Source organism: Berghia stephanieae, chromosome 4, assembly GCF_034508935.2.
Source record: "Berghia stephanieae isolate SIO BIC M18660-M18661 chromosome 4, UCSD_Bste_1.3, whole genome shotgun sequence".
Taxonomy (NCBI): domain Eukaryota; kingdom Metazoa; phylum Mollusca; class Gastropoda; order Nudibranchia; family Aeolidiidae; genus Berghia; species Berghia stephanieae.
In genome coordinates this window covers 10,084,806-10,101,353 of record NC_088363.1, presented here as the reverse complement: position 1 = coordinate 10,101,353, position 16,548 = coordinate 10,084,806, and the positions used below count along the sequence as shown (strand labels likewise).

Sequence of the window (16,548 nt, the reverse complement as noted above, 5' to 3'; positions counted from 1 at the left end):
TTATTACGGTGGATGAATATAGATCGGAGGAAATCTTTCTTGATTGTGGGGTTCCCCAGGGTTCAGTACTTGGACCCGTTCTTTTTGTTTTTGTACGTTGGCCCTCTGTCTAAAATCATCAGAAGTTTTGGTCTGTCTTACCATCAATACGCTGATGATACGCAATTGTACTGCGTTTCCAATACGAGAAATTTACAAGAGGTATCAGCCAATAGTAAAAATTGTATCCAAAGTGTTAAGAAATGGATGAATGAGAACAGACTGAAACTGAATGATGATAAGACGGAGGTGCTGTATGTGGGGAACAGGAAGTGGAAAAGTGAAACAGATTTGAAGTTGGGGGATGCCTCTATTCAAATTGTTGACAAAGTGAAAAACCTTGGCACATTCTTAGACTCTGGACTGTCGATGGAGCATCAGGTTAATAATTTGGTTAGATCTCTCTTTTTCCAACTAAAAAAGATTGCTTCCATTAGACGGTTCATATCTGAGGATGTGACCAAGCACCTGGTTGTGTCCCTCGTACTATCGAAATTGGATTATTGTAATGCCCTGTTGTTTGGCGTTTCGCAATACAATCTTAAACGTCTTCAGATTGTCCAAAACAGCGCTGCCAGACTAGTATTCATGAAGCGTAGGTGCGACTCTGCCGGACCTCTGCTTCATGACCTGCATTGGCTGCCTGTTGGGAAAAGAATTAAATTCAAAGCTTGTGTTTTAGTGTATCGTTGTCTTGAAGGTACTGCCCCTTCCTACATTTCAGAACTAATTGAAAGATATTCAAAACCCCGCCCCTTACGTTCGGCCAGTGATTCCACAAAACTAGTTGTCCCTCGAATTCGGAAAAATGCTGGAATGAGATCCTTTTCTCATTTCGGACCCTCTATTTGGAACGCCTTACCGCAGAGCATTCGTGAAAAAGAATCTTTGTCTATTTTTAAACGTTCGCTTAAAACATATTTGTTTCGATTTTAGTAGATGGTATGAGAAGCAAGATAGGTTTGGTTTGTGTTGTGTGTTGTGTTATGTGTGTGTGTATGTGTGTGTGTGTGTGCTTGTGTGTGTGAATGAGTATGTTTCAGCCAAAGTAATTTGTAATTTAAGCGCTTAGAGTCTGGTGTCTCGGAGTTATAGCGCTATATAAGTTTTCAGCATTATTATTATTATTTATTAAATGGAGAGGCTTCGTATGAGAAGCTCTTTTCTGTTCTGTTTTGGTCTCATACGAAGCCTCTCCATTTTCACTCTTTCGTAAGTATTTTCAAGATAAATCATATTATTCTTCTCTTCATCATTTGATCTTTAACATTATTTCGTATAATGTTTTTATTTTTATGTTTGCATTTTCTTTGGCAGACAACTGTTAGCGATTTTGTGAGTTTTCATATTTTTTTTCCTGACGCTTAAATATATGACATATATATATATATCATCTTTGTAATTTGCAAGTAAACACACACACACACACACACCATATATATATATATATATATATATATATATATATATATATATATATATATATATCATCGTTTCTGATTATATGATGCATCCACTGGGAATTTCACATGCCTATGACATTTTGCTTAATATATATAAAATACATTAATCTCTATAACCACCTGTTAGTTTAACTATACAATATTACCTTAGTCTCATCTGCATCGTGTCAGGCACAAACAATAATGCCGTATTCTGAAAACACGCATATTTAAAAATTTGGCCAGAAAACTCATCCTTCAAATATCGATCAATTTAAATGACCCTCATCTTGGAAAAAACTCTGTAACCTGGGACTTCGCGAAGTCCCAGGTTACAGAGTCTTTTTCCAAGATGAGGGTCATTTAAATTGATCGATATTTGAAGGATGAGTTTTCTGGCCAAATTTTTAAATATGCGTTTTTCCAGAGTACACAAATTACCGAATAATACCCAATCAGGATTAAGTTACCGAATTCCAATTTTCATTAGGATTCCAAATTATACAATCATGTTGCTGAACCCACTCATGGAAAAGAAAAACCTGTATTTAGAATTTGGACAAAGAAAAAAAAGTCGTTGAAATATCGATCGATTAAAATGACTCTCATCTTGACAAAAAATCTCAAATCTGGGACTTCGCAGATCCCAGGTTTAAGTTTATTTATTTATACTATTTTTTTGGTCCAAGATGAGGGTTTTGTTATAATCGATCGATATTCGAAGGACCTGACTTCTGGTCAAAATTCTAAATGTGTTGTCTCTCAGAGTACTGAAGAATTCTTCTTGTCCTGCAAGGCCAAATTTTGAATCAATCTGGCGGAACATTCCTGATCCTGTGGTTAGCTTTTCAAGAATCTTTTTGTTGTATTTTTCTAAGCTATCAGTAATAATAATAATAATAATAATAATAATAATAATAATATAATAATAATAATAATAATAAAATAATAATAATAATAATAATAATAATAATAATAATAATAATAATAATAATAATAATAATAATAATAATAATAATAATAATAATAATAATAATAATAATATAATAATAATAATAATAATAATAATAATAATAATAATAATAATAATAATAATAATAATAATAATAATATTGACAGAATAAGAGATCATCTAACTTGCCCAAACGACTCAAACTGAAACTGAAAATTGTATTTGCTCATCACTAAAAAGTTTATGAATATGTAAATTGGATTAGGGGCAGCGTGGCTCAGCGGTACGGTCTTTGCTTTGTCCTGAAAGGTACCGAGTTCGATCGCCCGCCGCTGCGTTGTGTGTCCTAGAGCAAGTCACCTAGCCCCAGTCTTCCCTTGGAATAGATCCCTTGAAAAAATTCCCCTTAGGGATGAATAAAGGGAATTTATTATTTATTATTCATTATTATTCTATTTATTATTTAATCTGAATGACTTACCTAAATTAGATTGGTATTTCTGTTTTATAAACTGAATGCCATGGAATTACCCTTCCTGGTGCAATTATGCCACTTGCTTCATTAGCGTTTATCATGCCATATCATGTCAATATCATCATATCAATACAATTCCTAATCAAATCCTGAGAGACAAGTATTTACTTGATAACCAGTGTTATAATTGATGAAATAAGCTCACTTTAGAATCTGTTTTTTTAAAAGTAAATAAGTATTACAAATTTTGCCAAAGTGGGCAAAACCAAAATAAAATCCCAATGTTATTACCTTGTATCGCTTGCAGCATAAAAATTATTTACCGTGTTTTACCAATGAAGGTTTTTTTACTAAAGTGAGCTAAACCAAAATATAAATACAATGTTTTTGTTACCTTGTATCGCTTGCAGCATAAAAATTATTTACCGTGTTTTACCAATGAAGGTTTTTTTACTAAAGTGAGCTAAACCAAAATATAAATACAATGTTTTTGTTACCTTGTATCGCTTGCAGCATAAAAATTATTTAACGTGTTTTACCAATAAAGGTTTTTTTTTACTAAAGTGGGCAAAACCAAAATATAAATACAATGTTTTTGTTACCTTGTATCGCTTGCAGCATATAAATTATTTAACGTGTTTTACCAATAAAGGTTTTTTTACTAAAGTGGGCAAAACTAAAATCTAATTAAAATGTTATTGTTACCTTGTATTCCTTGCAGCATAAAAATTATTTAACATGTTTCACAAATAAAGCTTTTTTACTAAAGTGGGCTAAACCAAATTATAAACACAATGTTATTGTTACCTTGTATTGCTTGCAGCATTAAAATATATAGCTTGTGGAATATGAATCATTATGAGTATTTTATCTAGCGTAGCCTTTGTCAGTCAAATTCCGAACTGACACTTTCTAAATTTAAAAAATGCGTCACAATCAAAATACATTGAGACGATCATCAAAAGAAAATTTGAATGTGAATTCTGCCCTACTGGAAAAAACCGTATTTAAAAATTTGGCCAGAAAACTCGTACTTCAAATATCGATCGATTTAAATGACCCTCATCTTGGCAAAAGCTATCAAAACTGGGACTTCGCGATGTCGCTGGTTTGAGAGTTTTTGCCAACAGGATGGTCATTTAAATCGATCGATATTTGAAGGACGAGTTTTCTGGCCAAATTTTATTTGTTTTTTTTTTCCGGAGTACGGCAGAGTTGCAGTTAATTTTGCTCAACGTAGTGTTTACTGTGAATTGATGCCATGCGTTTAGCCAAAAGAATCACATCATTCGTCAGCTTACCAACACACAAAACTGTGTTTTAACGTTTATAGTCTGATTAATACAATTTAGTGAGAACTACTCATTAAAATGGCTAACGAAAACAATATCAAAGAGCTGAGTGACGTCAATTCCGTTCTATCTATATATTATTGTTCCCTTAATTTTGACGGTCGTCTCTTTGAATTGTGACGTATTATTTTGGTCAGTTAGGATATTTGGTGAATGCAATTATTACAGATTGTCTCCCCTATTTGTGTCCAGTACACAGCACACTAGTTTTGAGGAGCGTGATGGTTTCCACGAGTGAAGAAAACTCACAAATTCAAACAGTAACAGTAAATTAACAAGCCTTAATACTGAGATACAAGTCGCTGGGGAAACATCATTTTAATTATTCTTTGTCCACCAATCAAGGGACATAATTCGGTAGATAATGCATTCACTCAATAAAGTTACAAAGGCTACACATGTAATAGTGGCAATGTTTGTTGAATGCGTTATTTATTTAGCTTAATTATGTCGTGTTGTAATTTGCTTTTGTAAAATCACACACTAATTATCTGCATGAATGTGTCCATACATTGTATTTGTATTATAATTGTTTGATTCTTGTAACAGCAAACAGAGGACATAGCAAATGAGAGAAAAAGTGAAACTGACTCAGAGGTAAAAAAGTAAAAAGTCTCAGGTTGCATCATTTGGTTAATGGAACCTATCTAGATATGAAGTTTCTTTTCAAGATTGCCTCTGGTTTCCTTTCCTATATATGATATCAATGGGCATGATCTATATTCCCTTTCCATGTGCTCGAGGTCATTGGTCACATTGCCAAATGTGCTCAAAGTGACCCACATAGTGAGAAGTATTCACATCTTTTGAAATATCTTACACTACAATTGGTCATTTTGTTCAGCTTGACACACCGGTATGTTTACAACTTTCATAAACAAAGCAGTGTGTTTACATTTGTTAAGAAATATCCAATCTTTGGACAGCTACAAATCATGTGATAGATGACGAGGTTGGAGGAAAACATGAATATAGATAGCTCCCATTGCTATGCTACAAATAGTTTAGAATGTGTTCGAGAACCACCCATTCTTAATACGGTGTTCCTATCTTATCTTATCTTCCAACGGGTTAACTAAGATAATATAGCCTTTCAATTCCTAATATAAGAATTATATTGATTCAATTTCAATCAATCACATTTGCTTTTCATTATGACAAGCATTTATCATATTCATCTGATCTTAATGAATTCAATTCATTGTCGATCAATTTCTTAAATTGTTCAACAGAACTAGAATTCTTTGTTTCAAGTTTAACTTTATTCCAAACGTTCACTATGAGATGGACTACAATAATACGATTGTTTGAAGATAAAGCGAGCAACCAATAAGCAATATAACTTTTATGATCCAGATCTCTAAATTTTGTAACATGTAATTCTACTATAATCAATCAATAGGGAATGAGATTAGCGGAGGAGTATCGTCCCTTGATTGGACGTCACCTTATAGAGAGAACGTCAAAATGGTTTTGCGCATGCGTCTCTCTCGTCCTCGCTTTCGATGAAGTATCTCATGCCGCACAACCAACATGACGTTCTCTCTCTAATAACTTTTCCGCTCGTGACTTCCAATCAAGGGACGCTACTCTTCCGCTAATTTCATTCCCTATACTATAATCTATTATCAAAGATCACCACTCATGCTTATTGATCTGGAATAACAAACTTAAATTGTAATGATTTGAATGAACACGATTCGCCCTATAGTTTATAATATTACCTGAATACAGTTTCCAAATTTCTTTCAATTTGACAAGTTTTGTATGCCTTTCTACCCTCTTGCAACCAACAGTGTAAAAATTTGAAAAGGTGTGCATGATACAGTACCAGACAAAGTAAAGAGAAAAATACAAGAATAAATCAATCTCGAGTCAAGGCAGGCTGATTCTTGGGGATGATTTTTTCTTGTATCTCTCGCTTTACTTTGGCACTTTTCTATTTATTATACATTTTCCAGATTTTATCTTTGAACAGTTCTTGCTCCCCAAATTAAAATTTTGACATTTTCACCCATCAGTGTTACAATGGCACATTATAAAATTCATCATTTTCACTTCATATACTATGTGAATTGCCTTCATGTGCCTTGTGTTGCGTGTGGTTTATTTTTCATAAAATAATCCCCTACACATTTGCATGAAACCTACTATAGGGTAGATGTATAACGATTATTATATTAATCTCTACGAAGTTGTTTCCATAGGAGGGGTAGGGGGGGGGGGTAGGAGGAAATACTAGACATTTTGTTATTGACTACATAAATTTGATAAGCGAAGAAGAAGAAAAAAGAAAAGCCAAGAAAAGGTGTATGAATCAACATGGTTTTTATGATTTGTTCAATCATCGTCCAGAAAACAACGCTACTGTCAAGAGACTTCACAAAACAAACTTCAAATACTTGGTACAATTCAATACCTAAATAAGAAAAAGATAAGATTTAAAGCAGTGCTCCAAAATCGACAAAGGAACGAATACACATGACAACACGATGATGATGACGATATTTGATACACGTACACCAAGAAGTATATCAGACATAGTATCTCAGAGATCCATAAAAGTGTTGACAAAGTTGATACTAGAATACAGTTGTACTCTTAAAATCACAATTATTGGCCAGAAAACTTCGCTCTTCAGTTATCTATCGATCAAATTCATAGATACACCCTGTCAAAAATGATCAAACCTGAGTCTTCAAGGAAAATATCAGTATAGTCCCTCGGTTTGAAAATGTTTGACAAGAAGAGGAGGGCCATTTTAATCGATCGATCTTTGAATAACGAATTAAATTTCTGGCCAAAATGTTTAAAGCATGTATAGGGAATGAGATTAGCGGAAGAGCAGCGTCCCTTGATTGGACGTCACCGGTGAAGTTATTAGAGAGAGAGTGCCATGTTGGTTGTTCGCATGCGTCTCTCGTCCTCGCTTCCGGTGAAAGCGGCATGGGACACTTCACCGAAAGCGAGGACGAGAGAGACGCATGCGCAAAACCATTTTGACGTTCTCTCTGTAAGGTGACGTCCAATCAAGGGACGCTACTCTTCCGCTAATCTCATTCCCTATTGCTTTTTCAGAGAACGGAGCAGCTTCTTATGGTTCACACTATTATGTTATGACGATCGACCCAATCAGCAAAGTCCGGTCCGCATTCGTGCACCGTCGCGAACCCGCCTGGTAGCATCGTCACAACACACCTTTCGACTAGATGCTCTGCCGTTTCGGGTTCTTGCCCACAGCGTGGACATAAAGGACAGGAAGTTAGACCCCACTGATGTAACGCACCGGCCGTTAGGCAGCTCCTCGACCGAAGCCGATTCGCAGCTACCCAGTGTCTCCTCTTACTGGTATCAAAGCCTGGCAACTTCTCACCAAGCTTAGAGGAGTGTAGGTCCCCGCCCCCACGAGGGATTGAATTCGTCCAAACCGACTTCCATCTCGTATGTGCAGCTCTGTCCGTAGTCAGGGATTCTGCGTACAAGGGTTGCCGGGACTTATTTCGGCTCGAAACGGGGGCACCGTTCATTATGCGCATGAGAGGGGTATCCCCATTCCCTCTCTCTTTGATCTTACTCAGCCAGTTTCCCGTAATGGTCTCCCTCCGGACATCGGGGGGCTGGATCGCTGCCATTACCGGGCCCCATTCTCTAGGGGTTGTTGCTAGCGTTCCCGACACTATGTGCATCGACTTGCGAAGTTTTACATCCACCTTCTCAACGTTTCTGCTTCTACCCCACACTGGAGCGCAATACTCCGCGGTGGAATAGCATAGTGCCAGGGCGGATGTTCTCAGGAGCGCTTGGCTAGCGCCCCAAGTCGATCCCGCCAGCTTCCTCAGAAGACTATTCCGCTTCTCTATCTTCCGGGCAACCCCTTCGAGATGAACCCGATAGGTAAGGCTGCGATCCAGCGTCACCCCTAAATATTTTGGACGCGGCTCATATGGGAACGGAAACAATATATTCTCGTGGATAAATCGGACGTTGTAATGGCATCGTTCATAGTTTTAAATAATGGATAGTAATGCATATGATTGGATAATAGTGACGTCAGTAACAGATGCCCCGAGGCGTTATTGATTTGTAATGTAACCTTTTGGAACTGGCCGTTACTGATCAAATATTTACATTGTTTGGGTTAGGATTATCCGATTTCACCAGAAAGACACGTCATATCATGCACCGCCTTCTATCTATTCTGGATGTTACGACTTGTCCTTGTTGTATGGTTAATCGTATTGTTATTCTTGTTCTTGATCTTGATATTCTTGTTGTTGCTGTTGTTGTTGTTGTTTTTGTTGTTGTTGTTGTTGTTGTTGTTGTTGTTGTTGTTGTTGTTCTTCTTCTTCTTCTTCTTCTTCTTCTTCTTCTTCTTCTTCTTCTTCTTCTTAATATTATTATTATTATTATTATTATTATTATTATTATTATTATTATTATTATTATTATTATTATTATTATTATTATTATTATTATTATTATTATTATGTTATTATTATTATTATTATTATCATTATTATTATTATTATTATTATTATTATTATATTATTATTATTATATTATTATTATTATTATTATTATTATTATTATTATTATTATTATTATTATTATTCTTTTTCTTCTTCTTCTTATTCTTCTTCTTATTCTTATTCTTCTTCTTCTTCTTATTCTTATTCTTATTCTTCTTCTCCTCCTCCTCCCTCCTCCTTCTCCTTCTCCTCTTCATCCTTATTTTCTTTTCATATTTCTTTCGCTTCAAGCTGTGTGGAGCAACCTTTGCATTGATCTACACGTATAAATAATATTTGTCGATCTGACTACGTAAAAACGATTTTATTCAATTCTAAACATTGTTTCAACGCACAATATTCTTGCGTTCATTTGAGGAATTCCTATTATCTACAGTATTGAGACCTTGATACCTTGGGTTAGCAGACATTTTAAAGAGACGTGTCAGCATTTAGATAGTTAGAGCCACTTTATAAAAAAAATTCAAGTTCAAATTTAATTTTGGAGTCAAATTTTAACTACTTTCAATTGTAAACCTTTGGGCAAACATATCATACCCAAATATGACTGACTGACTTAAGGCCTTTTGCTTTCTAATCATCCGATAAGGACGCCTCCTCTGCTTCTCCAATCATCTGTGTCATTTCCTTCCACAGTTCACGGTCTTTTTTTGCGGATCCTAATTTCATAAGGTCTTTCTTTGATTTTAATTCTTCGATGTTTTGGAGGCGTGTTAGGTCTCTATTCAGGACAGTGTGAATTTACGTGGAGGGTCTTCCTTTATATTTCTTTTGTCCAGATAGAGCCTTGCGTTATTATAAATCAATATGTTTGTGTAACCCTTCAAAACATTGCCTTTAATCCTACGTACACATAATTGAAGGTCTGCTAATCAAACGCAATAATGAATCAATTTGACATCGTTGTTGTAATGAACAGTATTTTACTCTGGTTTTAAAGTAATTCCACAACAATGAGCCCACGAAGATTTGGGTTATCAGACCTGAAAATAAGTACACGTCGTTTCAGTCCAATTCTTATATCATACTTTGACACTTGAAACATCCATTTAAGTTAGTTTTTAAAATATGCCATAACCTTATCCTACAATTAAATAAATAAACCAACCATCCGATATCCCTCTTCGGTCATAGCACCTTTTGAATATTTCATACCTTTGATTACTGCCCCTATTTCAACTAGATATGTTATTTATCTTTTTCCATGCCAATTTCAACCCATTCCTTATATCATATTTTAATATTTAAAACATCCGTGTACTTTTTTTTAGATATGCCAAAACCTTTTCATACAATTGAATACACCACCAAACACATGCTATCCCATAACACCTTTTGAATATTTCAAACCATTGATTTTCCCTATTTCAACTATGTTATTTATCTTATTCCATGTCAATAGGGAATGAGATTAGCGGAAGAGTAGCGTCCCTTGATTGGACGTCACCCATAGTCTGTGACGTCACCGGCGGAAAAGTTGTTAGAGAGAGAACGTCATGTTGGTTGTGCGCATGCGTCTCTCGTCCTCGCTTCCGGTGAAAGCGGCTTGAGACACTTCAAAACCAAATTGACGTTCTCTCTGTAAGGGGACGTCCAATCAAGGGACGCTACTCTTCCGCTAATCTCATTCCCTATATCTTGAAATGTGTTTTCCCCATAACCTAATTCTACAACCATTTTTTCCAGATTTATCAAGTTTGTTTGTGCCTTGTTTCACATATTATTATCACTCAAGTCACGAATTATGTTTCTTAATATATCTATCAAGTGTATAGCTAAAACCATGTTCCATGCGCTGAAGTACGTAAAATGTATTGAATGCCTGTATTAAAGATAAGAATAATGATCTAAAATACAATTCAAATTTCAACTTTCCTTTCTCGCATTAAATGTCCGTGATTGCTTTATTCTAAACGGATATTCTCTCTCTCTCTCTCTCTCTCTCGCTCTCTCTCTCTCTCTCTCTATATATATATATATATATATATATATATATATATATGTGTGTGTGTGTGTGTGTGTGTGTATAACTATTAATCTATCTCTCCTTAAATTATGGGTTTCTACACTTCTCCAGTCTTCCATTGCGTTTGTACAAAATGTATTCATGGTCAACATATTTAATTCAAACTGGAATTTTTCATGCCTTTAAAATTCCCCAAACTCCAACACTGTTATTTCTTTTTTTTTCCTCACAAATCTTGTACTTGTGACTTTTCGATACCCTAATCCTAAAACACTTTTTTTTTCTGATTTATCAAGTTTGTTTCTGCCTTGCCTCACTCTCTCATGTCATTCAAATGACTCGTATTGTTTCTTAATATTTATCAAGTGCATATATGAAACCATGTCCTATGCGCCAAAGCACGTGAAATATCATTTTGAAAGTCTGTACTTAAACAAAAGAATGATCTTCTTTACAACTCAAATAACACCTTTGTTTTAAATCTCATTTTAAAGTCCCTTGTTTTGTTCTCAGTCTCTGTCTCTCTCTCTCTCTCTCTCTCTCTCTCTCTCTCTCTCTCTCCCTCTTTCTCTCCCCCCTCTCTCTTTCTATCTATCTATATCTCTTCTCTCTCTCTCTCTTCTCTTTCTCTTTCTCTCTCTCTCTCTCTATCTATCTATCTATCTATCTATCTATCTATCTATCTATCTATCTATCTATTTATCTATAATTTTATCGATCTAATTATTCATTTCCCTCTACCACTTATCCAAGATAACATTCGTAAGAATGTGAATGTCTATCTGTCCTATAGTTATATCAAAAAGAAGACTGAGAGTTAAAGCACAGAAAATCCTCATCTTGTTCCTTTGTATGTTAGTTTGAAAATCATAACATTTTCTGAAAATCAAATACACCAATAACCATGTGATAATTGATAATGTTCTTTAGACTTACCGACGTGCACTTATAGGGAATGAGATTAGCGGAAGAGTCGCGTCTCTTGATTGGACGTTACCGGTGGCGAAGTTATTTGTAAACAAACCAACTACAAGCCAAGCGCTCCAAATACAAAATTTATTATTAATATTTCTGTACAAAAATGCATAACGTTGATTATGATATGCATTTTTGTACAGAAATATGAATAATAAATTGTGTATTTGGAGCGCCTGGCTTGTAGTTGGTTTGTTTACAAATAACTTCTCCACCGGTTACGTCCAATCAAGGGACGCTACTCTTCCGCTAATCTCATTCCCTATATGCAAGTCTGATATCCAAGTTCCTTGCTCATTGTTGTCATGGAAATCTTTAAAAGTAACGCAAAATATTATCCATTACAACAATATTAAAATAGGCCCATAACTGCATTCAGATGTCAGACCTGCATATACGTAGACTTCGGACTTACCCTTTCTCCTCTTTTGAATATTTCATGCCTTCGAGATTGACCTAAATCCTACAGACTCCTCTTTTTTATCCCCCAAAATCTTGTGTGTTCCCAATAACTTTATCCCACATTTTGATTTCAGATTCTTTAAACCTTGTTTATGCTTCTCTCACGTTCTTGTCACTCAACAAATGAAAAACGTTTCTTAATATTTATCAACTGCATATCTGAAATCATGTTCTATACTAAAAATAAGAATGATCTTCCTAATAACTCAAATTTCACCTGTATTTCAACTTAGTCTTAAATTTATTGTTTTGCTTTGTTCTTTCTAATCTCTCTCTCTCTCTCTCTCTCTCTCTCTCTCTCTCTCTCTCTCTCTCTCTCTCTCTCTCTCTCTATCTGTGCGGCTATGTGGTCTAGTGGTATGACACTCGCTTTCGGATCGGAAGGTCATGAGTTCGAGCCTCGTGCTCGGCGCATAGTTGAGTCCTTGGAAAAGGCTCTTTACTCACATTCTCTCACCGTACTCAGGTGTAAAATGTGTACCTGGTCGTTAACAGCGTTGTCTTTGTCCGAAAAATTGTAATATCGCCTAACAAGCGTCATGTCCCGTCCTACATGTTAAATGTTGCTGTTGACCAGGGACCCCTTGTAAAGCGCTTTGAGCACATTTAGTGGATATTGCGCTATATAAAGCTCAATTTTTTTATGCGCCCAGAGCCCTCCTGATGAAGGGATGTTTGGCGCACTATAAATCTATACCATTATTATTATTATTATTATTATCTCTCTCTCTCTCTATCTATCTATCTATCTCTATCTATCTCTCTCTCTTTCTTTATTTCTCTCTCTTTCTCTCTCTCTCTCTCTCTCTCTCTCTCTTTCTTTCTCTTTCTCTCTCTGTCTGTTTCTCTCTCTCTCCCTCTCTTTTTCTATCTATCTATCTATCTATCTATCTATCTATCTATCTATCTATCTATCTATCTATCTATCTCTATCTATCTATCTCACTCTCTCTTTATTTATTTCTCTCTCTCTCTTTCTTTCTCTCTCTCTCTGTCTGTTTCTCTCTCTCCACCCCCCCTCTCTCTCTCTCTCTCTCTCTCTCTCTCTCTCGCTCTGTTTCTCTCTCTCTTCCTAAATTATGCGTTTTAATACAATTTTTATTTTATTGGAGTTATAGATACGATATTTTTATTTTATTTTAAAAGTTATATTATTTAAATTGACATAATTTATATCGAGCCTTTGCAAATTTAGTATTATGACTTTGAATATCTGTTTACATTGTTGCTGCATAACAAATAGATAGTTGGAGGACGGAAGTCATCTCTATTCTATAGATAGTATGCGCTTGGTTAAGAAGCTCACAACATTGCCATCCGGAAATATAACAGACAAACACACAAAACTATGTGTAACCATGAACTTGTATAGTCTGGTTAATACATTTAAGTAAGAGTTACTCATAAACATGGATGGCAAAAAACAATAACAAAGACCTGAGTGACGTCAACTTCGTTCTATCTATAGAACCAACACAGAAAACTATGTTTAAACTTAAACGTTAATAATATGACCGATAAAATTGTGTGATAACTAGTCACCCATTTGGAGGTAGAAACACTATAACAATGATCAGAGAAAGGTCGATTTCCTGTAAGTTATTCAGTGTCAGTGGATGATATAATCAGTCGGAAGGTAAAGATTTTGGATTTGCATTTTTTTTGCATTTTCTGAAATAATATTCTCACCAGATTATTTTACTCTTTATTTGAAGTATATCAGGTGATTTTCATGAAGTTATGGTCAGATGTATGGGAAAGGTATCCAGCAACTTTTCTCAAATTTCATACTTTTTTAAAACTTGACTAGCTTTAAAAATTGTTTAGAAATGAAATTAATCTTTAATATTTCCAGAAGATGTTCAAAACGGATTGATTTAATCATTTAAGGCAAGAACTCATTTAAAAAAAATAAATATTGACCTTCTAATTCTAACTAAACTTGGCAATATCTCAGTTCAAATCTTTTCATAATCCGACTATGTCATTCACTGTAACTTGTATGTTTATCCAAACTCGCTTGGAGGTGTGTTACACATTTCGTATTTTGATTGGTCAAAAATATCTATAGTGGTTAATTAAGTTTAAATTCAAAATGGGGTCTGTAATCGTGGCCATCGTAAAGTTATGGCCTGCCACTGACCAAAAAATGACGTCAAAATGCCAGTCTTTGGCCACAAAAGAAAACAAATCGTGAGTTGTATTCAGTAGTTCAACAACCAATGGAATAACTTGTTTATGAGTTCTATAAAGCAACTCACTAGGCGGTGCATAAATATACGCAAAATGCAGTCCTTTTGGTTTCAAATGTCAGGCTATAGCGTTAAGATGCAAGCTGGTATGAGACATATTAAACTGGTTTAAAGTTGAAGAAAAGGGGCCGATAGGTCAGTTGGTAGAGCATCGCTTCACACGCAAAGGGATCGATTGAAACAGCGTTGTATCGTCTATGTTTTCCATGTGGGTGCAAGGATATAGAATGAATGAGATTGACGTCACTCAGCTCTGTAGTATTTTTAGACCGCCTGATAGTGACAAGTTCTAGCTAAATTCTATCATTCAGGTTATAAACGTTAAAGGCTATACACAACTTTCTGTGTTGGTATGTTAAATTTTAGCTGCCGGAAGTTGTGAATTTTAAACTAAACACACAGCATCGATGCAATATGTTGAATTAGTATGTGAGTATCGGTTAGGACAAACCAAGAAACCAAAAAAAAAAATGAAAAAAAAAAGAAAAAAAAAAAGAAAAAAAAATCAAAACTAAACAAAGGAGACAAATAAAATGAAACCAATAAATAAATCAAATTAGGTGTTACTTTGTCTCGTCTACTGACACGACCGACCACAGTTTTTGTTGTTGTTTTCTTTACAATCTATCTCAATGAACAAAAAATACTGTGAAGCTTGGTAACTCGGGATACTGCTTTTTGCTAATGATATTCGATTACTAGTGTGGATCCGATATCCGTTCTTGACCGGTGTTAGAATGAACACTTGGCTAGTTATGGGAGATAAAGGATACTATTGTAAGCACCCGAGAAACGCGAGACGGTGATTCATTTGAGTGTTGAGAATGCGACCTACAGCCAGGAAATGGTATTCTACAGACCTGTCTAATTGAAAATATTAAAAATTTGTGATGTTTAAGAAACAAAAATTGTATTCGCTATAGTTATCTTAAACAATTTACCATCAAAAGGATTACATAACACTTTAAAATTCTTAAAATTATGTAGTCCATCTTAAACCTTCATTTTCTACATCATTTAATTACTTAAAAGATGCTCATTAAGTTCTCCAATCGGAGCCAGAATGTTCGCCAGTTTTGTCCTCCAGATCAATCGCACCACACCAACAACAAAAAATAAATCAAACAACATAGTACTCTGGAAAAAAGCATATTTAAATATTTTGGCGTCTTTATAATTGACGCATTATTATTTTAATTTATTCAAGATCGTCTTTTTTTAATATGAATTCATTTCTCTTTCTTTCTCCCACAATTCCCTCTGATCTCCAATGATTGGTACACTCACACTCCAACTCCAACGACCTTGGCTAAATCACGTGACTCACAGTCCCTAACAACGACGGTACCGTCCAGCTCATTCAGCCCAGACATCACACCGATCATCCTAGCCGCGCACAGAGACAACTACGAGATAATCAAAATCCTTCTCGACAGGGGATACAGAATCCCAAAGCCTCACAATGCCAGGTGTTCTTGCAAAGACTGTATTGAAAACAGCAAAGAGGATTCTTTAAGGCATTCACGTTCGCGTATCAACGCCTACAAGGCTCTAGCCAGCCCGTCCCTCATATGCCTCTCCAGCAAAGACCCCATCCTCACGACCTTTGAACTCAGTGGTGAACTCAAACAATTGAGTAAGTTGGAGAACGAATTCAAATGTGATTATGAAAAACTGGCGATTCGGTGCCAGGAGTTTGCTGTGGACCTTCTAGAACAAACGAGAGGTTCCAGGGAACTCGCCATCGTTCTGAACCACGATGACTCGACAGCCGAGGAACAAAATTCCCAGAAAGTTCGCCTGTCCAGATTGAAGCTGGCCATTAAGTATAAACAGAAAAAGGTGAGTTTGTTTTCTGTAACTTTTAAAATGTGTAACCTGTGCGGCTATGTGGTCTTGTGGTATGTGACTCACTTTCGGATCGGAAGGTCCTGGGTTCGAGTATCGCTCAGCGCATAGTTGAGTACTAAGGTGTAATATGAGTACCTGGCCGTAAACAGCGTTGTCTCCGTCGGAAAAAAAAATTACCATCGCCTAACAGGCCTCATGTATCATCTTATATGTTTAAGTTTTGCTGTTGGCTATGAAAAGCGCTCAAAGCAGG

General features: G+C 35.5%; 1 protein-coding gene across 5 annotated transcripts in view; it reads left to right on the top strand.

Annotated features, from left to right (window-relative positions):
- The window catches only part of LOC144970010 (short transient receptor potential channel 4-like), a 506,392-nt gene that overhangs the window by 448,286 nt on the left and 41,558 nt on the right, over window positions 1–16,548 (top strand). For 3 of the 5 annotated variants that reach the window (XM_078909160.1, XM_078909159.1, XM_078909162.1), the window contains one exon: window positions 15,774–16,286. In XM_078909160.1, coding sequence (XP_078765286.1) covers window positions 15,774–16,286 — 513 coding nt within the window. Of the gene's footprint in view, window positions 1–1,356; window positions 1,375–15,773; window positions 16,287–16,548 lie in introns of all 5 variants that reach the window. The other 2 variants (XM_078909158.1, XM_078909161.1) reach the window with 1 other exon arrangement.